Source organism: Geotrypetes seraphini, chromosome 3 (assembly GCF_902459505.1).
Source record: "Geotrypetes seraphini chromosome 3, aGeoSer1.1, whole genome shotgun sequence".
NCBI lineage: Eukaryota > Metazoa > Chordata > Amphibia > Gymnophiona > Dermophiidae > Geotrypetes > Geotrypetes seraphini.
Genome location: NC_047086.1, coordinates 5,671,003 through 5,698,134, shown reverse-complemented (window position 1 = coordinate 5,698,134; position 27,132 = coordinate 5,671,003). Strand labels below are relative to the sequence as shown.

The window sequence follows — 27,132 nt, the reverse complement described above, 5'->3', positions numbered from 1 at the left end:
TGGGCTAATGTTGCCGTTAGCACACAGCTATTTTTTAAAATTACCACGTGAGCACTTAGCACCCATTTTGTAGCTGGTAAGGGTTCACATGGTACCTGTGTATACACTTCTCCCTCGGTATTTGCGGGGGATAGGGGCAGAGCCGGACCGCGAAGTGTGAAAAATCGCGAATAACTTCTCGTCCTGCTCTGACCCACCTCGTCTCCCTCCCGCCTTCCCCCCAGCATCCCAGTCTTACCTGGTGGTCTAGCGGGCTTTCAGAGCAGGAGCAAATTTCCTACGCTTCTGCCCCGTGCAGATCGCCAATAGGAAATGACTGCCGTGAGTTCCCATAGTCTCTCGAGACTACGATGGGAGCTCACGGCAGCCATTTCCTATTGGCGATCTACATGGGGCAGGAGCGTAGGAAGATCACTCCTGCCCCGAAAGCCCGCTAGATCACCAGGTAAGGAGTAAAACTATGCTTTTCCCCCCCAAAAAAAAATCACAGATAATCGAAACCGCGAACCCCAAAACCACAAATAGGGAGGGGGAAGTGTATTATCCTTCTCCTCAAGTCCCTTCATTGGCTCCTTGGCAGATTCCACACACAGTGGACCTAAAAGTGAATTCACTCTGCAGCTCCTCAGTATCTCTCCCTGTACTCTTCCCCTGGAACTCGTAAGTCTCTCTTCTCTACTGCCAACTCCCGACTCATCCCTTGTTTTGCTATATCGTATGTCTGCGACAAACTGCCTGTCTCGATATGTTAGGCTCTTCACATCCATGCTATAAGCTGACTCTTTTGAAGCTGCTAACTCCAACCTACTGTTTCTCATTCCCTTTATAGTTCCCTACCTGAGCAGTGGGTATAGATTCATCTTTTTTGTCCTGTTTGCCTCATAATTATAAGCTCTTTAGTAATAACCAGTTAACTGCTAACTGATCAACTTAAGAATTCCTACTCTCGGCCATGACATGCCTGCTCAAAACTTTTGAAAAATTATTTAACCCGTGGTTAGCATGCAGAGAGCTTTCCACAGGACGCCTGGGACTCCATATGAGTTGCTGTATTATGTATGCAGAAGCACCTAGCACAGGTTAATAAAAGGATGATCCCTTAGTGTGGTTATACGGAAAAGCAAAAGTGATGGTGAAAACCAAAAAAGGAAAGAAAGAAACCCTGACGTAGACTAATGAAGTTCTAACCAAAAGGTAAGTAGATGCTCTTTTATTTAGAAAAAACCACAGCAACAGCTGAGAGGACCCAACCTGGGCTGCCTGCCTCAGGGGTCACAAAGATATCAACAAATGCAATGATGAAATCCAAATGCATGCCTGGCAACAAATGGTGACCAACGTCGAAAGTTACGTTTGTTGCCAGACGAGCATTGGGATTTTGCATGATATCTTTGGGGGTTTTCACCATTGCATTTCTGAATATGTTTCTGATCCCTGAGGCAGGTGGTCTGTGCTGCAAAAACAGCAGAAATTGCAGCAGTAAGCTCTTTGGGGTGTGAATCATGGTGATGCAGTAGACAATGGGATAGACTGGGTAGTTCCCAGGATCATTACATGCATGTATATTATATCCTGTATTTATTTGGGGCCTGGCAACTTCGTCCCATTCTTCTGTTGTTGCAATTCAGTTGGAAGCAGACCCAGTTAGCCTATGACACTCCTACCTGGCGTGTTTTCTTCTATTTTATATCAGACTTCAACTCACTTTAGCACCATCGTTGTGGTGATGGTCCTCAGGAAGGGATGTAGCATGTATAAGCCTTAGTGTCAGTGGTAAGGTACATGTGTGTGCTTCACCCATGATCTGCCACTAGGAGGCACCATTGCACAATGACTGGGATCTGCTTGCTTCCAGGGATTCCCAATCAAAAGTGGCTGGGAAAGAGGGGACCTGAGCTGGGAATTCAGCCTAAATCCCTTCCCTCTGCCATTGATTGTAAGCTCTTCAATTGTTTACCAGGTGTTAAATTATTCATTTTCTGCCAGCTGATGTATCTGGGTTCACCCCACATAATGCTAGAAGTGAAATATAATGATACCACATAGCCGATTGTCTTAATCACATTATCTGGCGATTCATGTGGATGATTAGACCCCAGAGCAATGTTTTGCTATAACAGTTTATAAAAGGATCACAGATAAGGATGAAAAGTTTTCAAATAAATCAAAGAGATAGACACTGGAAATTGGGACTCCTTCCTGCAGATCAGATGCAGCCATTCCTCAGAGACGCTCCCTTCGTGGTCCAGTAGAGTAGCAGGCAGTTGTTCCCAGTCTGAGTAATGGTTGTGGGATTAACCTAGGCCTCTGCCCTTACTCAGGGCTACAGCCTGTATCCTGCTCCAGTTGAGTTGATGGAAGGGATACTGACACTGAAGCTCAGACAGGGGCCTCCAGTTTTTCTAATGCCACATCACTGAACACCGTCTCCTCCTTCTGTGTTCTCCTGTCCCTCTTTTCTCCCAGTGCCGCCGCTTCCTCCATGGTACTGGGCAGTGCCTTTCCCAGAGTCTCCGGGAGCATCAGCGTCAACACCCCAGTAAGAAGGGCCATGAAGCCTACCAGCAGCTGTAAGACAGCAAATTATACACATATTATATGACTGATGAGGCGAAGCCTGTGCGACGGCTCATCACTCTTCTTCATGCACATATCCAAGTACACCCTTTCCTTTACACCCAATCCCCAATTTCATGTTTACCCCCTCATTAAAATCCCTGCTCTCCCCTCCTCACTTGGCCCAAAATTCTTGCTCTGCCCTCAAAGTTCTCATTCCCTCTCTCAATGCTCTAGTCCCTGTTGCTTACCCATCCTTACCCCTAGAACCAAATTGAATCCCCACTCTTTCCTTCCTCTCAGTTCCTCTGTTTGTGTATTCCCCCTCAATCCCATAATCTCCAAATCACCATTGGCCTCTCTTGCTCTCTCCTTTCCCTTCTAGTCTCAAACACAGCCTCCTGTTCTACCCTCAATCTCAGAGTCTCTAAACATTCCCCAGACACCTTTCCCCTCAACCCATCTCCCAGGTTCTTCTATTTCTCCTAATCCAAGTTCCCAATCCCTGTTTATCCCACTGCTATGTGCCTTCTGACTCCTCAATTCCCCCCACCTCTGTCCCTCCCTTTCTCCTTCACCTACCAAAAGCCTGTTGCTGTTCCTTCCTTCCCTCTGTCTGAAATCTGCCACAGGTCCACCTTGTACCTGAACGGCGCATATCCTTAGAATTCATATTGCAGGCACTTATGCTGATCTCGTTTATCAAAGATGTGCCTGCTATAAATGCTCTGTATGCCTGAGTGCAGGCAGCATGTGAGACAGAATAAAAGCAGCAGTGGGAAGGACTCCCATGGGCCTGAGGTTAAAGTGCTCCTTAAAGGGAGCTGTGCATTTCATCGGGAGGGCCAGGCTTTTCCAGGCAGGTGGGTGGGGAAGCTGTCTGGCCAGCCCAACTCATGGTACAGAGAAAGGCGATCTGTGAGGCAAGCCCGAGGCTGATTTACCAGCCCTAATGAACTGGATTCCTCAAGGTCACAAGGATTTGAACTCTTGAGTTCCCCAGTTCCTGCCCTCTGCTGCAACCATTGGGCAACTTCTGATCTCTGCTTAAGGGCCTATTGAACCCCACACTTCCTCTACATTCTGCAGTACTACATTATTGAGCTAAAGATACAGACCAGACCATCTATTGAATGCGTACACCTTCAGCGCTATAGAGATAAGTAATAGCAGTAGCTCCCCTGGCTGAACTAGTAGGAAATTATGGCTCCACACCGTCACAGACCCTAAAAATAGCTGACTACAAGCTCAGGTTACTAAGCTTTCCTGTGCCTTGCCAAGATGTTACTTTACACACACCGATTTGGGGGCTGAGGCGAGGGGGAGTGATCAGAAACACTATAGTATACCCCAGGGGGTGAGAGTTGACATCAGAAATTGTGCAGAGGGCTCTAGAAGTAACTAGTCAATGTAATGAGTTGCCCTAACTAATCCTAGGAAGTGCCTTTTGCTCTCCTAAGCGATCACAGTAAAGTGATCCGGTTTTAATTTTAGAGCTGAAATTACTTTAGCAGCTATTTTTGACTGACTTTCCTCCACTCTTCTGCAGACAGATCAGGGACTCTGGAAGATCCTTTTCTGTTGAGTAATGACCTTACGCATGATCTGGGTGAGAGTCAAATGGGTGGGTCCTTTCTGTGTTCAAATCCAGTGTCTCACAGAATCATGTACAGAGAAGTCCATTGGTCTGTCTCTGAGCAGAATCGGAGCTATGTCCACCCCTGACACTGGTTAGTTCATACAAAGATGTTTTCTGTTGACCCATAATCAGTAAAAGGTTGTTAAAGAGCTGGCTGGCACATTTTCAAAGCACAGGTATGTTCTGTATTTGTCATTCATTACCTGTGGCATGAAGACCCAGACATCAGTCAAGTAAACACAGAAAGGGGCCACCACGCTTCCAATACGACACATCATGCTTCCGCTTCCAACAGCAAGAGACCTGAAATATCACCCATAACAATGAATTAGCCCAGAGCTATAGCCCCAAGAAAGCCCATTTCTATGCTCCTAAATACATGCAGAGTCTTCTCACGCCATTATTATTCTAGACCACTGGCATACCTAGCATATTTGACACCTGGGGCTGATCATTTTTAACACTCCCCTCCTCTATATTAAAAAAATTATTTTTAGTAATAATTCACAAGTCCCATAACAAGAGTGCACCTAGGAAAAGGTAGCATTTTAAACACCGTAGTGAGCACTAGAACATCAATACACCCACTGTAAAACTCAACAGTCAATGCTAATAGAGAACTTAGGAAAGTTCTGGTGGCTCCTTTTCAATGCTTCTTTAGAGTCGGGAGTGGTACCAGAGGTCTGGAGAAGGGTGGATGTGTATCCACCCTTCTCCAGACCTCTGGTACCACTCCCGACTCTAAAGAAGCATTGAAAAGGAGCCACCAGAACTTTCCTAAGTTCCTTCAGCACCCTTGGATGTACACCATCTGACCCCTTCGCTTTGTCGACCTCACGAACATCGATCAAAGTCTACCACTACTCCATCCTTATTCGTGTTTGTCTTCTGTAGTCCCACTCCTGGTGCTTCAGCCGTGAACACAGAACAGAAATTTTTTCAAGTTTATTAGGTTTTTATATACCGCCTATCAGGGTTATCTAAGCGGTTTTTACAATCAGGTACTCAAGCATTTTCCCTCTCTGTCCCGGTGGGCTCACAATCTATCTAACGTACCTGGGGCTATGGAGGATTAAGTGACTTGCCCAGGGTCACAAGGAGCAGCGCAGGGTTTGAACCCGCAACCCCAGGGTGCTGAGGCTGTAGATCCAACCACTGCGCCACACACTCCTCCTTATTTGTTAAGCAATTGTGCCTTTTCTTTATCAGCCTTTACATCAGGGATGTCAAAGTCCCTCCTCAAGGGCCGCAATCCAGTCGGGGTTTCAGGATTTCCCCATTGAATATGCATGAGATCTATTTGAATACACTGCTTTCATTGTATGCTAATAGATCTCATGCATATTCATTGAGGAAATCTTGAAACCCCGACTGGATTGCGGCCCTCGAGGAGGGACTTTGACACCCCTACTCTACATGTTCCTCCCCTTCATTTTTGAGTCTCAAAACTTTTTTGTTTTATGCTTCCTACGAACATCTGTAGAAGTTATTTAGCACTTCTGGTTATAGTTGAGGATTTCATACCAAAGAAAACCCTTTGAATAATTGGGACAATAGAATCATAAGATACAAACACATAAAACCTATAAGCAAAGGATTTTCCTGGGAGGTGATGGACTATTTTGTAAAGGTGATGCTCAAATTGTGCATACAGCAGAGTCACAGGATGATGCAAGCCAAAAAGTCTCTTACCGTACAATAGTTGGGTAGAGCTCTGCTGTGTACAGGTATATGAGACCGAATGCCACCCCAATGGAAAACTTTCCCATCATGCTAGCAGCAATGTGAAGAGCACCGAAGTCCTGAAGAAAGAGGAGGACAGGAGCATTACTGTATGGTATCAGCTTCCCTCCTCACAACCTATGAGTGAAGGAGCAGATATTAATGATCTGGCTAAGTTCACCAAAATAAGCACCCTGGTATGAAGGATTTATATCTACTGGCAGAGAACAGAGCTGATATTTCTTAACTTATCCAACTCTTAGGAAATTTGCCCTTTCCAATAACTGATGGTTTTCCATTAATGTTACCTCCAGTCACTACTGGTTCCAGTGACAACCCCACCCCATAAGACAATAAGCATTGCCATACTGAAGACCCATAAAGCCCAGTTTCTGTTTCCAACAGTGACCAATCCAGGCCCAAACACCTGGTAGGATCCCAAGTAAATCAAATTTTATGCTGCTCATCCTAGAAATAAGTGGTAAATTTTCAAAAATCCATCTTAATAATGGCTTACGGACTTTTAGGAAATTATCCAAACTTTTTTAAAACCTTGCTAAGCCAACTGCTTTTACCACATTCTCTGGCAACAAATTCCAGAGTTTAATTACATATTGAAGAAATATTTTCTCTGAGGAGGAACTGAAAGAAATCTTGGTGAATCTGGAAGATGTACTAAGCCAAATCGACAAATTAAAAAGTGATAAATCATCTGGACTGGATGGTATACACATGAACTCAAACATGAAATTGCTGACCTGCTGTTAGTGATCTGTTGCCAAATTTGTCTTTAGTACTTGAAAATTGGAGGATGGCCAATGTTACGCCGATTTTTAAAAAGGGTTCCAGGGGAGATTACAGGGGATCCAGAAAATTACAGACCGGTAAGCCTGACTTCAGTGCCGGGCAAAATAGTGGAAACAATAATAAAATTGTGGAACACGTAGACAATCCTGATTTAATGAGACAGAGTCAGCATGGGTTCAGCCGAGGAAGATCTTGCCTCACAAATTTTCTTGACTTCTTTGAAGGTGTGAATAAACTTGTGGATAAAGGTGAGCCGGTTGATGTAGTGTATCTAGATTTTCAGAAAGCTTTTAAGAACATAAGAATTGCTGCTGCTGAGTCAGACCAATGGTTCATCGTGCCCAGCAGTCCGCTCACGCGGCGGCCCTCTGGTCAAAGACCAGCGCCCAAACTGAGACTAGCCCTACCTGCGTACGTTCTGGTTCAGCAGGAACTTATCTAACTTTGCCTTGAATTCCTGAAGAGTATTTTCCCCTAGGACAGACTCTGGAAGAGCGTTCCAGTTTTCTACCACTCTCTGGGTGAAGAACTCCTATTTGTTTTTAAAAGACAAAGGACATAAGAAGATTTGAAGCAATCCAGAGGAGGGCGATGAAAATAATAGGAGGTTTGTGCCAGAAGACGTATGAGGGGAGACTGGAAGCTCTGAATATGTATAACTTAGAGGAAAGGAGGGACAGGGGAGATTTGATTCAGATGTTCAAATACTTGAAAGGTATTAACGTAGAACAAAACCTATTCCAGAGAAAGGAAAATGGTAAAACCAGAGGACATAATTTGAAGTTGAGAGGTGGTAAAGAGCAATGTTAGGAAATTCTACTTTAAGGAGAGGGTGGTGGAGATGAAAATGGTGACGGAGTTAAAAAAAGCGTGGGATGAACACAGAGGACCTAGAATCAGAAAATAATAGTAAATATTGAAGAGCTCAGGCCAGTACTGGGCAGACTTCCACGGTCTGTGTTTGTATATGGCCGTTTGGTGGAGGATGGGCTGGGGAGGGCTTCAGTGGCTGGGAGGATGTAGATGGATTGGAGTAAGCTTTGACAGAGACTTCAGTAGATGGAACCTAAGCACAGTTCCGGGCAGTGCTTTGGATTCTTGCCCAGAAATATCTAAGAAGAAGAAAAAAAAACCCCAACAAATTTTTAGATTGAATCAGGTTGGGCAGACTGGATGGACCATTCAGGTCTTTATCTGCCGTCATCTCCTACGTTACTATGTATAAAATACTTTTGATGCACAGCATGAAAAATGAGAAATTTGTTTTGGTCACTAAATATAGAAATGACAATTGTTGAGGCATTCTTGATGCAGGTTCACAAAGTAGAGACATGTGCATGCAGCTACAGTTTCAACGACATGCGTACAACTCTTGCAGAAGTAGATTTAGACAGTTGGTTTAGACTTTAGAATTTGGAGGTGTCTTTATGGGCAGGAGTTAGGTAAAAAGGCGTTAACTGTATACAGCAGTGGTTCCCAACCCTGTCCTGGAGGAACACCAGGCCAATTGGGTTTTCAGGCTAGCCCTAATGAAAATGCATGAAGCAAATTTGCATGCCTATCACTTCCATCATATGCAAATCTCTCTCATGCATATTCATTAGGGCTAGCCTGAAAACCCGATTGGCCTGGTGTTCCTCCAGGACAGGGTTGGGAATCACTGGTATACAGTATATAAGAGAGAATTGGTAACTGTGGCTCTACCTTTGGCATAGTAGTAACCTGCAAGATGGCGCTGGGAGTTGTAGCTCCATGTCCCCTCTAAACTCAATGGAAGCCTGTAAGAGGGAACTGGGATTTATAGCTTCGCCCCTTGGCACAATATGAGCCTGTAAGAGGAAGCTGAGAGTTGTCACTTGGACTATAGAGGGATTTGGTAGCCTTTTTGCAATTTACAAGACCTCTCGGTGCTCATTCAGTTTCAATTCCAGGTGTAAGCCAGGTCACTTAAAGAAAATAGTGATATTCTGAGCTATGAATGAGCGTCCTGCAGGAGTTCAGACCTCAAGTGCCCTAAACAGGTTTTCAGGATATTCATAATGAATTTGCATATTCATTAGGGAGTCCTGAAAACAAGGCCTGGACTCCTGTATCCCTGTCCTATGGTCAAGGGAACAAAAGAACAATCCTGATTTCATATCTTACCTAATTAGAGATCTACTGACCTGGGGAATGACCATAATTAAGCCACAGATCACGGCACTTAGGAGGAGGAAGGGAGCCAGTGTGTTTCTTCGGCCCAGTCTGTCCATCCCCAGGCAGGCTACGATGTACGACGGCAGCTCCACGGCACCTGTAGTTCATGACATGAAATGCTTGTATTAGTACTGCTTGGTGGCGCTGCAGGACACAGTTTGGTGACCAGTGGATCCCACTACCATGCGCACTCTCTCTCTGCCTTCTTGCTCATCTTCAAGGTGTCAGCACTGGGCTAGACCACGACCTCTATGTTCCTTCTTGTTTTGTTCCCCTTTGAGTGACTTCTATTGTCTCTTTTTCCCGCTTACTGTCACCTCTTTTAAATCTCCTTATAATTCAGCCCTCTATTCTCAGATCAGTGGAGTTTTGAGGGTAGGAGGCACCTGGGGCAGTGGTGCCCCCCTGCTCGCCACCCCCCATGCCACACTCACGCCCTCCCTTCCCACCCCCGTACCTCTATAAAAAAAGGTTTGGACAAGTTCCTAGAGGGAAAGTCCATAGACTGTTAGTGAGCCTAGACTACTGCAACCTGCTTCTCACTGGCCTTCTGCTAAACCATCTCTCTCCTCTTCAATCTGTTCAGAAATCTGCTGCATGCCTCATATTCCATCAATGTCACTATGCCCACATTACCCCTCTCCTCAAGTCACTTCATTGGCTCCATATCCGTTTCTGCATACAGTTCAAACTTCTCTTACTGATCTACAAGTGTATTCACTCTGCAGCTTCTCAGTATCTCTCCTCTCATTTCTCCCTACTCTCCTTCCCCCCTTCTCATTGGGTAAGTTTCTCTTATCTGTACCCTTCTCCTCTACAACTAACTCCAGACTCTGTCCCTTCTACTTTGCTGTACCGTCAAGGCTGGATTATTGTAACTCAATGTAGTTGGGTCTTTCAAAGGTCAGTCTGCAGAGACTTCAATTAATACAGAACACTGCACATGTAACCCCTCTGCTCAAGGAATTACATTGGCTGCCAGAGTATCTCAGAATTCAATTCAAGTGCATTTGTATTGCATTTAAGATCCTATTTGGCATTTTTGCTACTTTGATTCCTTTAGACCGGAATGTTCATAGATCTCATCTTGCCAGAAGTTCTCAAAAATTAAAACTTACATTGCCCTCTCTCAGTGGTAAAAACAGAACCTTTAAGAAATTTAGTCATTCTTTTGCTTTTAAATTAACTGAATTCTGGAATGCTTTACCGCTTACATTAATAAGTTTAGGTTCTTTTGTTTTTTTTCTGGAAAGCTCTGAAAACCTTTTTGGAAACTAACTATTCTAGTCTACTTTTCCTTGTCAAGTTTATGTATTACATTGCTGTTAACCGAGTCAAGCTCCTTTTGGTTGATGACCTGGTCTACAAAAGTAAGTTTTAGTTAGTTAGCGAACAAACTGTCTGACTCGATATGTCAGGCTCTGTCTCTGGCAGTATTCAATTCCAAACTCCAACCCACCTTCTAGGCCTCAATATCCCTCTTACCATGCCCTCTCCTGAGCACTGTATAGAGATGCATCTTCTTGCCCAGTTTGTCTGTCTTGACTAGATTGTAAGTTCTTTTGAGCAGGGACTATCTCGGCTATGTTTTGATGTACAGAGCTGCGTATGTCTAGTAGTGCTATAGAAATAAGTAGAAGTAATAGAAACAACAGGCTGTCACAGTCTTTTGGATGTGCATAGAAAATGAGAGGTCGGAATCGAAGACAACTGCGAGGTTACGAGTAGAGGAGACAGGAACAGAAGAATTGCCCTACTGGGACAGACCAATGGTCCATCAAGCCCAGTTTCCTGTTTCCAACAGTGGCCAACCCAGGTCCCAAGTACCTAGCTAGATCCCAAGTAGCAAAACAATATTATTGACAGGGAGGGAGAGGGGCGGAGGGTTTAGGAGAAAAGATCAGCAGCTCAGTCTTAGTTATGTTTAGTTCTAGGTGACAATCCAGGTAGCAATGTCAGACAAACAAGAGGAGACTTTTTCTTGGAGTTTTGGTGAACTCTCAAGTGTAGAGAGGTAGATTTGGGAATCATCAGCATATAGGTGATACTGGAAGCCATGGGAGGAAATCTGGGGACTGAGATGTAGAGAGAAAAGAGACAGAACCCTGGGGTGGGATGGCAGCAGAGGAGGATCCACCAATGCATATGCTAAAGGTACGATGGGAGAAGTAGGAGGTAAACTATGAGAGGACAGATTCGTGGAACTAAGCGAAGGCAGTGAATCAAGGAGTAGGTAGTGATTAACAGTATCAAAAGCAGCAGACAGGTCAAGAAGGATGAGGATTGAATAAAGACCCTTGAATATGGCCAGGAACAGGTTACTGCAGACTCTGTGGAGTGTAGGAGGCAAAAGCCAGGTTGTAGAGGATCAAGGGTTGGTCAAGATGAAGTCAAGGCAGCGGCAGAGGACAGCATGTTTGAGTAGGAAAGGGTGGTGAATGCTTGGATCGACTTTCCAGTGGAAGTGGTGGAGACAGGACCTGAATTCAAGAAAGCTTTGGATAAGTGCGTTGAATCTCTAAGGGAGAGGAAGGGATAGTAGGTGGACTGTATGGTTGGATCTGCTTCTGGTTTTCTCTGTTTATTTCAACCACCAAGAATTTTATGGTTGATGGTATAGAAATATTTTAAATAAGATAAATAAATGCATTTTAAATAAATAATTGCTGGCGTGATTGGTATAGAAGTGTCTTTCTTAAATTCCAAGAGTGTGTCCCTAAAGCCCATGGAACAATTCCCCCTCCCCCCACTAAGGAGACCCTACTCATGGGTTGCTGGGTTGTGTGATAGCTCAGGAGCTCTGAACTGTGCCCCCTTTTCCAGCCTTGGTGAGAAAGGAGAGATGGATGTGGTTTTGAACTCTCCTGTGCTAAAAATAGAGGGCTCAATCTTCAAAGCACTTTAAGTGGGCAGGAGAGGCTTCTGCCTACTTAAATGGTGCTTAACCAGGCAGCACTCTGAATATTGGCAGGAATCAGTCAGTCTGAAAGCAGGCATGAGGTGTAGAGTTCTACAGATGCTGGCAATATTCAGTGCCAGGGCACAAAAAGCAGTCCTAACTATGCCCTCTTACCTTGGAAAAGAACTAATAAACCAGAAACCATCACAAGCACTTGGCAGAACCTTGTGATTCCACATTACCTTTCTCCACATCTGTCTCACTAACAGTCCATGGACTTTCCCTCTAGGAGCTTGTCCAAACCTTTTTTAAACACAGATACCACATGCTCTGGTCAAATATTAAACGCCAGTGCCAGTGGACATGCCAGCATTAAAAAGAACCCAAATAAACCCAAAAACTGCTGACTGCCGCTAGCTGAAGATTGACTGGAGAAATTTTTGTTGGACCTCTAAATGTTTTCACACCTTTTGAATACTCCAGTCAAGTAATATTTTAAAAACCCCACCATGTGTGACAAGTGGACAGAAGATTTGCAAGCTAAAACCAGGATTGACCCAATTGTCTTTCCTGTCTTGGTTACTGTAGTCCAGAGAGTCAAACTCCTGTCCTCAAGGATCACTCACTGATCTGAATCATAGGATAGCCAAAGCAAAGCATCATGTCGCTGCTCTAGAGGAGTAAAGACATCATAACTACAGTCAAATCTTTTTTTAAGAGGGGAACTTACCAGACAGAAACAGATTTAAATATTCATTGCCTCCTAGATTGACAGAGCTTAGAGAGAAAACGTAGTAACCAAGGCTACCGGTGAACCAAACTAGCCAAAGAGAGAAGGTCCTTCGTGCCATGCTGCAGGTGCGGAACAGGTCCAGGATATTGTGATTTTTTACTGAGGGTGTATTCTTTTCTCTCATTTCACTGACTGGCCCATCCTGGTGAGCTGGACATAGCTCTGAAAGCTTACAAGGAGTGTTAATATTGTTCCATTTTTCCATCACATTAATTAATTTTTCAACTTCCTCATGCCTTCCCTGTGAGAGGAGCCAGAAAGGCGTCTCTGGGAGAAGCCAGCAAAATATAATGAAGGGCAGTGTTGTTATAGACAGGCAGACCTGATAGATCCACCAGGTGCGTACCAAGTACCCCACAAGGGCCACAATCATGACTCCGACGGCGAATGCAGCGTGGACATGCATGGAGGCCCAGGTCCGAGCCTTAATGCCCACGTACTCTGTCACATAGACAAAAACAACCACCAGGTAACCACTGGAGACCTGAAACAAAAACAAAAGAGATTAAGATAACTTTCTTGGAACCAGTACTGCGGCCACTTGGGACACCTTTTCAGTCAGCTGCCACAGATTAGAGAGGTGACACAGGATTTAGGTTGAATATAGAAGAAATATATTAAGGAAAACAATAAAAAAAAACTTAGCATACACACATAATCTTAGAAGAACCTCAACAGGGGCCAGGATTGCTCTAGAGCAGGGGTAGGAAATTCTGGTCCTCGAGAGCCACAGGCAGGTCAGGTTTTCAGGATATCCACAATAAATATGCATCTCAAGGAGGCAGTGCATGCAAATCCATCTGATAGACATTCATTGTGGATATCCTCAAAACCTGACCTGCCTGTGGCTCTCGAGGACCGGAATTGCCTACCCCTGCTCTAGAGAAAGGGAGCTTTAATACAATTGAAAGAATTGTAGAAACCTCCAGAAGCTTTACCGTAGTATTGTATGTTGACTTTTGCATTCCTCTCCCCCCCCCCCCCCCCCCCACAGCTTCATGATCACCTTTCAGTAATTGACAGATGCAAGAAGAGACATCCTTTAAGGCAGGGATCTCAAAATCCCTCCTTGAGGGCCGCAATCCAGTCGGGTTTTCAAGGTTTCCCTAGTGAATATGCATTGAAAGCAATGCATGCACATAGATCTCATGCATATTCATTGGGGAAATCCTGAAACCCCAACTGGATTGCGGCCCTCAAGGAGGGACTTTGAGACCCCTGCTTTAAGGGATTGGATTGATTGTTTTGGATTCATCGCTATGGACAATAGTATTAAGTGGAGCTGAGAGAGGATCTGCAAAGGGGAAGAAAAACTCCGTTGGAATATCTTACTTGATAAGGGGAAGAGAAACTTAATCGGAATATCTTGTTGCATTCAAACTCAGGAAAAGGTAAAACTTGGGCTTCAGGAGGTTATTTCATTGTACTTCTCTTTTTTAGTTCAGTACTCTGGAAGATGTACTAAGCCAAATCGACAAGTTAAAAAGTGATAAATCACCTAGACCGGATGGTATACATCCCAGGGTACTAAAAAACTCAAACATGAAATTCCTAACCTGCTGTTAGTGATCTGTAACCTTTCGCTAAAATCGCCTGTAGTACCAAGTGGCAGATGAAATTTAATGTGGACAAATGCAAAGTGATGCATATTGGGAAGAATAACCTAAATCACAGTTACCAGATGCTAAGATCCACCTTGGGGATTAACGCCCAAGGATCTGGGTGTCATCGTAGACAATACGATGAAATCTTCCGCCCAATGTGTGGCGGCAGCTAAAAAAGCAAACATGATGCTAGGAATTATTTAAAAAGGGATGGTTAACAAGACTAAGAATGTCATAATTCCCCTATATCACTCCATGGTGCGACCTCATCTGGAGTATTGCGTTCAATTCTGGTCTCTTTATCTCAAGAAAGATATAGTGGCGCTAGAAAAGGTTCAAAGAAGAGCGACCAAGATGATAAAGGGGACTAAAAAAGTTAGGACTTTTCAGCGTGGAAAAGAGACGGCTAAGGGGAGATATGATCGAAATCTACAAAATCCTGAGTAGAGTAGAACGGGTACAAGTGGATTGATTTTTCACTTTGTCAGAAATTACAAAGACTAGGGGACACTCGATGAAGTTACAGGGAAATACTTTTAAAACCAATAGGAGGAAATATTTTTTCACTCAGAAAATAGTTAAGCTCTGGAACACATTGCCAGAGATTGTGGTAAGAGCGGATAGCATAGCTGGTTTTAAGAAGGGTTTGGACAATTTCCTGGAGGAAAAGTCCATAGTCTGTTATTGAGAAAGGGAAAAGAAGGTACCAAGATGGTTTAATCTGCTGAGTTTTTCTGACTTTGCCGTTATATTGTTGGGTATTATTCATGTTTCTCTTATTTAAGTCTGGTTATCTCAGGGGTGGGAGAGTCTATATAACTTGATGACTTGTTTCATACTGGTTCCATTTCTTGTAAGTGTCATTTGTAATGTCACCAATAAAAAGATGTTAAAAGTTAACGATTCCCCTGGTAGTCTAGTGCCTCTCCAACAAATCCACATGAACTTTACGTTTCTCTGGTTGTCTAGTGATGCCAATCCATTCTGTGTAGTGCCATTCTGAGCCTTTAGAAGCGGCAGGAGTGATTCCACTGCCCCTCCACTCCCAACACCATCATCTTGAACAAGGGCAGTGTCCTGCCCTGCCCTGCTCATTGCATCCTAAATAAAGCAAAGAGTGTTCTAGAATGTTGCCCAAGTAAGACCTGGGCTTCAGTGTCTCTCCCTTATATTTTTAAGTTTTTAGTTCGATTTAGTTTTATTTTGTTGATTTCTACTTTATTTTGTTCCTTTCATCTACCATATTCATAGTTTTAAAGGGCTCTGTACTTTTTTCTTTTAGTCAGAAAACATCTTGGATAGGAAGAGTTTGACATTTGTAGAATCACAGCATAACGGTCTACTAACCTAAAGGCCTGGAACGGTTCATTTTCAACAGAGACCCTTCCTACCTGCGTGTGGTGACTGGAGATTGTTGCTGGAGGCGGGAACAGTGGAGGCATGGTTGATTGCTGCTGGTTGTTGCCTAGGATGGGGCGGCGTCTGCTCTCTCATTGGGGAGGAGCTGGTGGTGTCTCCGGATCCATGGAGTGGGGCCGTGCCGTGAACTCCTCCTCCCAGGTGCTGTATTCTTCGGGAGCTGCCCATGAGCATCCACCGCTCACCGAGAGCACTGCGGCCTGGCGCTGGATTGTTCTACCTCTGTGCATCTTCTGCCTGGAAGTGATGAGTCGGGGCTGCAGCAGCTGGAAAGCCCAAGCTGATATCTGTCCCGTCTGGACTTTTGCCGTTGGGATTATTTAAAACAGGGATCCCCAAAGTCCCTCCTTGAGGGCCGAATCCAGTCGGGTTGTCAGGATTTCCCCAAAGAATATGCATGAGATCTATGTGCAAGCACTGCTTTCAATGCATATTCATTGGGGAAATCCTGAAAACCCGACTGGATTCGGCCCTCAAGGAGGGACTTTGGGAACCCCTGATTTAAAATATGCTGAGGCAACAGAGCTGCTTCAGGAAATTGGACTTCTGCCAGACTTATTCCAGTTTATGAATTATTTTAAATTTTATTCCATTGTTTTTACCCCTATTCTTTTAATTTTATTAACTGAATTCTATTGTTTAACGGTTCCTTCCTTCTATTCCTTTTTACATATTACTTTAACTCATTTAGGTATCATTTACATAGATGGTGCTCCTAGCTGTAAAGTTAGGAATTTCTATGAAATATTCTACATGCTTCTCTCCTCTCCTTCCTGCCCTCCATAGTCCTCCCTACCCCTTCTTCTAACCCCTTCCTCTGTAATGTCGCCTAGAGCTTGTATAGGTATTTGCGACGCATAAATGGAATAAATAAATAAATATGTACGCATTTGCCGATCAACTCTAATACTAAATTGTGAATCATATTTCATAGGGGACATCCTTGAGGCAGCCAAGTAGGCGAAACATGTTGGGTGAGAAGAGTTCCCAGCCGACACTGAGGAAGCAGCACAGATAAGTGCTATGTTTAAAAAAAGAAAAATATTGAAGAGTAGGGAAAGTTTATAGAAAATTATCTATTTATATAAAATCGGATGTATGTATGTGCCGCGATCACGCAAAAACAGCTTGACCGATTTGAACGAAACTTGGTATGCAGATCCCTCACTACCTGGGGTGATATGTTCTGGGGGTCTCGCGGCCCACCTGCACACGTGGGTGGAGCTACAAACAGAAAATCAGATTTCACCCATTCATGTCAATGGAAAAAATGTAAAAAGCTGTGGGACCGATTTGAACGAAACTTGGTATGCAGATCCCTCACTACCTGGGGTGATATGTTCTGGGGGTCTCGCGGCCCACCTGCACACGTGGGTGGAGCTACAAACAGAAAATCAGATTTCACCCATTCATGTCAATGGAAAAAATGTAAAAAGCTGTGGAACCAATTTGAACGAAACTTGGTATGCAGATCCCTCACTACCTGGGGTGATATGTTCTGGGGGTCTCTCGGCCCACAACTCTATGTTGCTTGCTGAAGGGTGGGTTCACCCAAGAATTTATATGTTCTTGCTCCAGGAGGTGAAACTAAAAATGTTTATAATCAAGTTTTGTGTTAGTTGTATTGTATTCATTTTGTCAAATATTTCACATTATAATTTGAATATTGTACTTTTTATAAAGCTGTAAAAAAATAATTTCATTCACCACTATAAAGTATCTTTATTTGAATCCATTTACAGTGTTATTGCTATAATTAAATACCCGTGCAATGCCGGGGCATCAGCTAGTTACATATAAAAGAAGAAAAGAGAAAGATAAATTACTTCAACAGCCGGTCAATAAGGAGTGGAGAGCAGCGATTCAAATCATAGACGTTGCATATTTTCTTGATCGTCAAAGAGATCATGAACTGAAAAGCTTGGCTAATAGGGTTTAGAAAAACATGGCCTACTTTGTTATAAGGTGGTTAAGCAGGCTATAAATGTGGAATTAAATTAAATTAGTTTCCAATAAAATGTCATTTCTTAGTGTAAATTTGAATAAATTAGGATGCAGAAAAAGCAAGGTAGGAGTGAGGAGTTATATACTGACCATGGCAAGCAGGAAGCGGACAGTCACAAAGCTGTAGTAGTCAAAGGTGAACGCCACTGCCACGCCAAAGAGAAACTGACCAGCACTTGTGAACCACATCACTGGGCGTCTTCCGACTCTACGTAGCAGAAAAAGAAGGAATAGCATTACAATAATAGTACACTCTCCTCAATTTGAGCAACAGCTCTGAAAACTGGGGCTACGCTCCAATCTAAGGGATGGGAACAGAGGCCAAAGATAGATTAACCCTCATCCCTGACAAGTGTCTCGTTCAGACTGCAACTTCATTAAATAGGGTTGAAACCCAATTACCATGATTCACACAAAGTACTTCCCACCACAGTCTATATTTTATTTGATTAAAAAAGTGTCTGAATTAATAGAGTCATCCTTTACACTGCAACACTTTTAAAGAATAGACTTAAGATGAGATTGTGCTGTATGAACTCTGGACATCTCACAGGTCGTATAGCTGAAGGCAGCTAGCTTTTGTATCAGAGAAAGCTGTGCACAGGCTGGATAATGTCATACCAACGGTATGTTGGTAGTTGGCCATCTAAGCACCCCTCCAGCCAATGATTTTGATATTATCCCCTTCTATTTAGGGATCTTTTGTGTCTATCCCACACACTTTTGAATTCAGTCATTACCTTCCAGGCATCCACCACTCTCTTTATGGAAAAACATTTCTGACAGATGAAATTTAATGAAGGCAAATGCAAGCCTTCAGCGGTCGAGTCACTAGAATTCATTCAGTTGGTCACTGGTCTTCAACCAGGCAAAACCGTATTGACTTGCAAGACTTTTACTGGGCATGTTGAGGACCAGTATCATAAGATGACAGACGACCTTCAGAATAAACTGTCACTTGTGACTGAAGTCTGTACAACACCTGACATATGGACTTCCCACAAAAGAAGGTTTTTGTTTTTTTTAGTTACCGTACACTGGATCGAGATCAGCACACTGGAATAAAAGTCTGCAGCATTGGCATGTTCACATCTGCGAGGACGACATACTTTTGACCTGATTGCATCCACATCATGGGAGTTCTTCTGCCAACGATTTCTTCCCTGTGTACACATCTTACCTCCATCAGGCCTTTGCTCAAATTTGCCAGCCCACTTGTTGATGCTCTAATGGATGGAATCATTAAGTGCTTTGGTCCACTTGAAGCTAAGGAAGATTTGATAATAGCAAGTGTTTCAGATTCACAATTCAAGCTGTGCTGGATCCAGTCAGATGCTGCCAGAGCTCGTGCCAAATACTTGCTGATGCAAGCAATGGAGGCTCAGGCTGTCGCTACAAACACAACTCCTAATGCAGCACCAACTTCCAGTGAAGACACCAGCTTCTTCTGCTTCTATAAAGGGAACAACGCTGTGCAGTCGGAACTAGACCTCTTCTTGAATGATGTTGCACGTGACAAACTTGTATCAAGTCTCCAGCTCTATCCAACTTTGAAAGAAGTGTTTATTCTGAAGAATACGAGCTTTACATCAAGCGCACCACTAAAGAGACTCTTCAGCATCGGTGGACAGATTCTTACACGACGGAGGAACAGTTTAACCGATGAACATTTTGAAATGCTTTTAATGCTTAGAGCCAATAAGAAACTCATTTGAAAATTAAAGTACCTGATGCTGTAATGTTCATATAGTTATAATTAATAAACAAAGTAACTAGTAAAGTAACTATTTACATTTAACTGAAATCAGTAACTAGTACAGTACTGATTTATGACCCTCCTCTTAAGGAGAACCATTCTGTAGTGGTCAAATGAGCCAGAAGTACGAGGAAACATGCATAAGAACATAAGAACTGCCGCTGCTGGGTCAGACCAGTGGTCCATCGTGCTCACACGGTGGCCCTTTGGTCAAAGACCAGCATCCTAACTGAGACTTGAATCCCTGGAGGGTGTTTTCCCCTATGACAGACTCCGGAAGAACGTTCCAGTTTTCTACCACTCTCTGGGTGAAGAAGAACTTCCTTACGTTTGTACGGAATCTGTCCCCTTTTAACTTTAGAGAGTGCCCTCTTGTTCTCCCTACCTTGGAGAGGGTGAACAACCTGTCCTTATCTACTAAGTCTATTCCCTTCAGTATTTTGAATGTTTTGATCATGTAACCTCTGTCTCCTCTGTGCTAGCAGGAAGAAGCAGAGAGAGGAGCAGAGAAGGCGGTGCTAGCAGGGGAAGAGGCGAGAGCTAACTCCGCCCACCCCTGACATCACCAGCCAAACTCCCCCCATAAAAGGGGACGAGCCAACGGCGCGCAGCCGTTCGGCGCGCGGCAAAGGTGCTCGCCTTAGTGAGAGCGCCTTTGCGAAGAGCCTTGAGAAAGGCCTTGTACAAGGCCTAATCTAAACTTTTCATTCTCATATACAACCAAACACAAGGCCTAATCTAAACTTTTCATTCTCATATACAACCAAACACACTCCCAAACTCTCTAGTATCTCTATCTTCCTCTTTCTCCTTGCATACTCTCTGACATCTCAAACTTTCTCTTTACAGAAATAAATGTAATGTAATGTAATTTATTTCTTATGTACCGCTACATCCGTTAGGTTCTAAGCGGTTTACAGAAAATATACATTAAGATTAGAAATAAGAAAGGTACTTGAAAATTTCCCTTACTGTCCCGAAGGCTCACAATCTAACTAAAGTACCTGGAGGGTAATAGAGAAGTGGAAAGTAGAGTTAGAGGAAAAATAAAAATAAAATAAACATTTTAACAAGACAGCATTGATCTAAATACTTTGGAAGGTAGAAGAGAGGAGAGAAAGGAATAGAAGCAGAAGGGGGAGCCGTTGAACAGTAGAATTCTGGAGAAATTTAAATGATAGAAATAGAACAAAACAAAGTTTTCTCTCTAACTTGCATACTCTCTGACATCTAAACCTTTCTCTTTACAGAAATAAATCCCTCTAACTTGGAAATGGCAGGGAGGACACGGAGTACCAAAGCTACTATCAAGATCGACACTCCAGCATCCGGAGGGACCCAGGGGATGGTCAAGGTCTGTACACAAAAGGCAGAGGGCGACATGGATCAGAGGGCAGAGGTCTCAGTGCAGACCGAGACCTTCCCCCCCCTCCCAAAGTGCACTACAGTCTCTACGCAGACAGAGGAGCTAGGAAACTTAGGCGAGGATATCTTGCAGGAACTACTGAGCCTCAGGGAGGAGGTAAAGCGCCTGAGGAGCATCAGGGACGACGAGGCCTTCATCGACGACGCCATCCTGGAACTGTCACACATCACAGAGAGAACCCACGACAGGTCCACCCTCGTCACGCCCAAACCTACAGCACTAAACACAATGATTGGAGTAAAGGAGATGATTGGAAATGCTGGCCCCTGGCAACTAGTAACATCCTCTATGGGCAAGAGAAGTAAACCCACCTCATTCTCACTCTCTTCTTCTTCTTCTTTTTCTCTTCAACAGGATAGCTGTTCATCAATACCACAGCTAACTCTCAGAAATAGATTTCAGATCTTACAGGATGGAACCACCGAGAAAATAGCAGAAAGGACTCATGAGAATACCCAGCTCACAACGTCAAATCCAGAGCATGCAGACCGGCCCCCTCGGAAGGAACGAAGAGTGGTAGTCATTGGTGACTCCATGCTAAGGGGCACCGAGGGACCAATTTGCAGGCCTAATTTGCAGTCAAGAGAGGTCTGCTGTCTCCCTGGAGCCAGGATCCAGGATATTACCACTAGCCTAGAAAAAATTCTAAAACCTAATGATCATTTTCCCATGTTTCTCATCCATGTAGGCACAAACGATACTGCTAGGAATGCCACAGAGAACATCCCCAGAGATTTTGGAGCGCTGGGAAAGAAGTTGAAGCAGATAGGAGCACAGGTGGTCTTTTCATCAATTCTTCCAGTAAGAAACAAAGGCAGCGCTAGAGAAGAGCGTATTCAACGGACTAACGAATGGCTCCGAGAATGGTGCATAGAAATGAACTTTGGATTCCTAAACCATGGCGAGACGCTCCAGGGACTACAAGGACCAGACGGACTCCACCTAACCAGAAGAGGTAGAAACGTATTTGGACATCGATTGGCCCACCTACTCCATAGGGCTTTAAACTAGGTAAGTTGGGGGAGGGTACATACTTATATCCCAGAACAGTAAGAAACCACCCTGAGGAGGCAAGTCGCACTCACACTACCAAGTCTAAGGTAAGTACCAATGATATCCACAATAATTCAGGGAGAAATATCACAGATCATTTAGGAGCCACACTAGCTCGTAAAGGAATCTCTTCACAGATATGGAGGGCTATGTATGTTAATGCACACAGCTTGGGCAATAAAATTCTAGCATTAGAGACTGAGATAACAAACGCCGAGCTTGACGTGATAGCGATATCCGAAACCTGGTTCACGGAATCGCATGGGTGGGATATGGTTATACCAGGGTACAACCTACTTCGTTGCGACCGAGAGGGTAAATTGGGAGGAGGAGTAGCGCTATACACTAAGGAAAGCATCAAAACCACCAGAATCACAGATGTTAGATACACCGGGGAATCCCTCTGGGTGAACCTGGCCAGAGGGAATGAAAAATGCCTATACCTTGGGGTGATATATAGACCTCCCAGGCAACAGGAGGACAAAGACATGGAATTAATCGAGGACATAGAGAACATCACACTACGCGGGGACACAGTAATGCTAGGAGACTTCAACATGCCAGATGCAGATTGGAACACACTCTCCGCGACTACGGGTAGCAGCAAAAGAATATTAACCTCCATAAAGGGTGCACGTCTCAAGCAATTGGTATTGGAGCCCACCAGGGACCAGGCTTTACTAGACCTAGTTCTCACCAACGGAGATAGCGTCATGGAAGTCTCAGTAGGAGACACACTGGCCTCCAGCGACCATAATATGGTATGGCTCAACCTCAAGAAAGGTTTCCCTAAGACAAACACAGCAACAAGGGTTCTCAACTTTAGAGGCACAGACTTCAACCGCATGGGAGATTTTGTCCATCAGGAGCTACATAAACAAGCAATATCTGACAATGTGGAGGATATGTGGTCGTCTCTGAAGTCCATCCTACACGAAGCAACAGACCGATACATAAAGACAGTAAGTAAACGCAGGAGAAACAAAAGACCCCAATGGTTCAGTAAAGAAATTTCAGACCTAGTTAAACAGAAAAAAGACGCATTTATCACCTACAAACATTTAGGCAGAGAGGGGGCGAAAGAGGACTATCTAGACAGATCTAAAGCTGTCAAAACAGCAGTCAGAGAAGCCAAACTCCGAATGGAGGAAGAGCTAGCACGGAAAACTAAGAAAGGGGATAAATCTTTCTTCAGCTATATTAGTGACAGGAAAAGAAACAAAGATGGGATAGTATGCCTGAAGCAATCGGACGATAACTTTGCGGAATCAGATTCTGAGAAGGCAGAACTACTAAACCAATACTTCTGTTCAGTGTTCACCCGCGAAGCGCCGGGAGCTGGTCCACAGCTGCAGACGGGAGATAACCAGAAAGACCCGTTTCAAGATTTTGAATTTACGCCCAGTAGCGTCTATGACGAACTATCAAGACTCAAAGTAAACAAAGCCATGGGACCGGATAACCTACACCCCAGAATGCTCAGGGAGTTAAGGGAAGTCCTGGCAGAACCATTATCTGTTCTTTTCAATCTTTCCCTAAGCACAGGAAGGGTCCCCTTGGACTGGAAAACCGCCAACATAATCCCACTCCACAAAAAAGGCTGCAGGACAGAGACAGCAAACTACAGACCAGTGAGTCTCACGTCTATAGTGTGTAAACTCATGGAAACACTGATCAAACAGAATCTTGACACAATCCTAGACAAAGAAAAACTGCATGATCCACACTAGAGAATGACACGGTGACGGTTTACCCGCGGCCACCGCATTTAAGCCGCGGGTCACCGCCGAAAACGGGGAAGAAAACTAGCAGTCGCTGCGGTGACGGGGACAAGGCCATTCACCGACCACGGAAACGGTGAACAGGTTTGTCCCCGCGGGCCAATGTACCCCCTTCTAGGAACCGCTATTTACCTGTGTTTCACCGTGCTCCTCATTTGTCAGATCAACCCTTCCTGCCAATCGCAGCAGAAGGGTACCCAACCCCTCCTGCCGGTCCTCCCAATGGCCTCCCCTAAGATCGCCGGCAGGAGGGTACCCAACCCCTCCTGCTGGACCCCCCCCCCCAACGAACCCTCCCACCCCGGAACCCCCTTAGTCTTACTTTCCAAGTTGGACCGGACAGTTCCTCGCTCGTCTGGCCAGCAGGCCTGCCTCCGTCCAAATGAGGCGGGCCCGCCCCTCCCCTCCCCTGCCTAACCCACAGGATCCTAGGGCCTGATTGGCCCAAGCACCTAAGGCCCCTCCTATAGCGGGAGTGGCTTTAGGTGCCTAGACCAATCAGGCCCTAGGATCCTGTGGGTTGGGCAGGGTAGGGGCGGGCCCGCCTCATTTGGACGGAGGCAAGCCTGCTGGCCATACGTGTGAGGAGCCGTCCGGTCCAACTTGGAAAGTAAGACTAAGGGGGTTCCGGGGTGGGAGGGTTCGTTGGGGGGGGGTCCAGCAGGAGGGGTTGGGTACCCTCCTGCCGGCGATCTTAGGGGAGGCCATTGGGAGGACCGGCAGGAGGGGTTGGGTACCCTTCTGCTGCGATTGTCGGGAGGGCCGTTGGGGGGGTCTACAGGAGGGGTTGGGTGCCCTCCTGCCGTGATCGCTGGGGGGAGGGGAGACTTGCAGCCGTAGCCGCGGTCACTATGCTAATCACGGCAGCATTTAAAGTACATGTCGTGTTTGTTTTTGCATTGCTAGCCCCAGGGGTGGTGGAAGATTAGTGATTGAAAAACTGTATAAAAAATAACTATTTTAAATTTAGTGATCAAAATGTGTCAGTTTTGAGAATTTTTATTAATTAATTTTTTCTCTGCGTGTTTTGTTTTTGTATAGTTATTAACTAATATTTAACTAAGTTTTAAAGTTTTAAAGTTTTAAAGAATGTTTCCTTTATACGTAAATAAAGAAAAGTGAATGGGATTGCAGTGGCGGTGACGGGGCGGTGAATGGGGTGGCAGTGGCGGTGACGGGGCGGTGAAGAGGATGGTGAGACGGGGACGGGGCGGTGACGGGGATGGTGAGACGGGGACGGGGCGGTGACGGGGATGGTGAGACGGGGACGGGGCGGTGACGGGGACCAATTTTTTCACCGTGTCATTCTCTAATCCACACCAACACGGGTTCACCCAGAGTAGATCCTGCCAATCTAATCTGATTAGCTTTTTTGACTGGGTTACTAGACAACTGGACGCCGGAGAGTCACTGGACGTGGTATATTTGGACTTCAGTAAAGCATTTGATAGCGTCCCTCATCGAAGATTACTGAACAAGCTGAAATCGATAGGATTAGGAGACACTCTAACTACATGGGTTGGGGATTGGCTGAGCGGTAGACTTCAGAAGGTGGTGGTGAACGGTACCCCTTCCGAAGCATCGGACGTGATCAGTGGAGTGCCGCAGGGCTCGGTCCTGGGCCCGATTCTATTTAACTTATTCATAAGAGATATGATGCAAGGACTTAGAGGAAGGGTATCACTGTTCGCCGACGACACCAAACTTTGCAACATAGTAGGCAAAAGCTTATTACCTGATAATATGACACACGACCTACTGTTGCTGGAACAATGGTCAACTACTTGGCAGCTAGGCTTCAATGCTAAAAAATGCAAGATAATGCACCTGGGTAAGAGAAACCCGCGTAGAACTTATGTACTAAATGGTGAGACCTTGGTTAATGTTCCCGCTAAGCTGCGCTGGGGTGCGCTGACGCACAAAATATTACCTCGCAGCGCACAAGTTTCTCGTCAAAGCGCACACAGTGTAGAGCACAGTTCTTCAACCGCCGGTCCGCAAACAAAATCTTGCCGGTCCGCGAAGGATTCGGTCCCCGCCGCAACGAAAGGCCGGTGTCAGCTGACTTGCAACTTCCTGTTGCAGTCGCTGTGCCGGGACTCCTGCCTTCCACCGCGTTTGCCTCCTGCCTTGTCTCCGCACCTCCAGACCAGCAGCGGCAGCTGTGTATGCTTTTAACTTCGGCACAGAGCTGCCCCTAATCAATAGTTTAGCGCGGTTTCATAAGGCAGCCTCGGGGCCTTTGCTAGGCCGGCCCACATCGCATCATCGAAGCGGGCCGGCTATCAAAGGCCCCGAGGCTGCCTCATGAAACCGCGCTAAACTATTGATTAGGGGCAGCTCTGTGCCGAAGTTAAAAGCATACAGAGCTGCCGCTGCTGGTCTGAACTCTTGGGCCGCTGAAGGAGGGCAAAAAGCAGCTGTCCTGGAGGTTTCCCTTCCTCTCGCCTTTACAGGTTCCTTTTTTCCACCTTTTTTTTTTTTCCTTCAAACGGCAACGGGCCCCAGCATCGACATCAATCAAGTAAGTTCCACTGTCAATCAAGCGGTTCTGCTCGGCCAAAGCTTCCCCTGTGACATGAGCCACCCTCAGGGGAAAGAAAGTGACCCACAAAGGTGAGGGGAAGGGGGGCAGATGATGGAAGTTGGGGGGGGGGAGAGAGAGAGAGAGAGAGAGAAGGGGCAGATGATGGAATGGAGGAGATGAGAGAGAGAGAGAAGGGGACAGATGATGGAAGTGAGAAGAAGGGAGAGAGAGCAGAAGGCAGATGGATGTCAGTTGAGAAGGGAGAGCAGATGCTGAATGGAAGTGGGGAAAGAACACATACTGGATGGAAGGAGGAGATAAATAAAGGGGGAAGAAAATAGTAAGATAATGGAGGGGTGAGGGAAAGGGGTGACAAGCTGTGTGTAGACACAGTGAAAAGAGGGAAACGGGACTAAATAGTAAGAAAGAATTTAATTTAGATGGAGGCAGAAAATAGAGAAGGAAGACCAGAGAAGAAAAGGGAAGAGAGAGCAGAGAATGATCAGATCTGAGTGGAGGAAATGAGAAGAGAGATATGCTAAAAACCACAGGGGGGAGGGAAGGATAGAGATGCCAGACCATGAGGGGAACAGAAGGAAGATGATGGATGCTAGACCAAATTGGGGGGTGGGGGGGGGGGCAGGAGGAGAGATGGCAGGGAAAGACAGACAGTGAATGGAAGGGGCAGATGCTGGACTGAAGAGACAGAGAAGGTTATCATGCTGCTGTACCGGGCCATGGTACGCCCTCACCTGGAGTACTGCGTCCAGCACTGGTACTTTAAGAAGGACACGGTACTACTCGAAAGGATCCAGAGAAGAGCAACTAAAATGGTTAAGGGGCTGGAGGAGTTGCCGTACAGCGAAAGATTAGAGAAACTGGGCCTCTTCTCCCTTGAGCAGAGGAGATTGAGAGGGGACATGATAGAAACATTCAAGGTACTGAAGGGA

General features: G+C 45.1%; 1 protein-coding gene across 1 annotated transcript in view; it reads right to left on the bottom strand.

Moving 5' to 3' along the window:
- Positions 1–434: 434 nt before the first annotated feature.
- SLC22A16 (solute carrier family 22 member 16) overlaps positions 435–27,132 on the bottom strand; it is a 63,786-nt gene continuing 37,088 nt past the window's right edge. Inside the window, exons 3-8 of the mRNA XM_033936293.1 lie at positions 17,730–17,847; positions 12,550–13,096; positions 8,890–9,017; positions 5,888–5,997; positions 4,399–4,498; positions 435–2,568 (exon numbers count right to left, since the gene is read on the bottom strand). Of these exons, the coding sequence (XP_033792184.1) occupies positions 2,380–2,568; positions 4,399–4,498; positions 5,888–5,997; positions 8,890–9,017; positions 12,550–13,096; positions 17,730–17,847 (1,192 nt within the window). The 3' untranslated portion in view covers positions 435–2,379. The remainder of the gene's footprint in view (positions 2,569–4,398; positions 4,499–5,887; positions 5,998–8,889; positions 9,018–12,549; positions 13,097–17,729; positions 17,848–27,132) is intronic.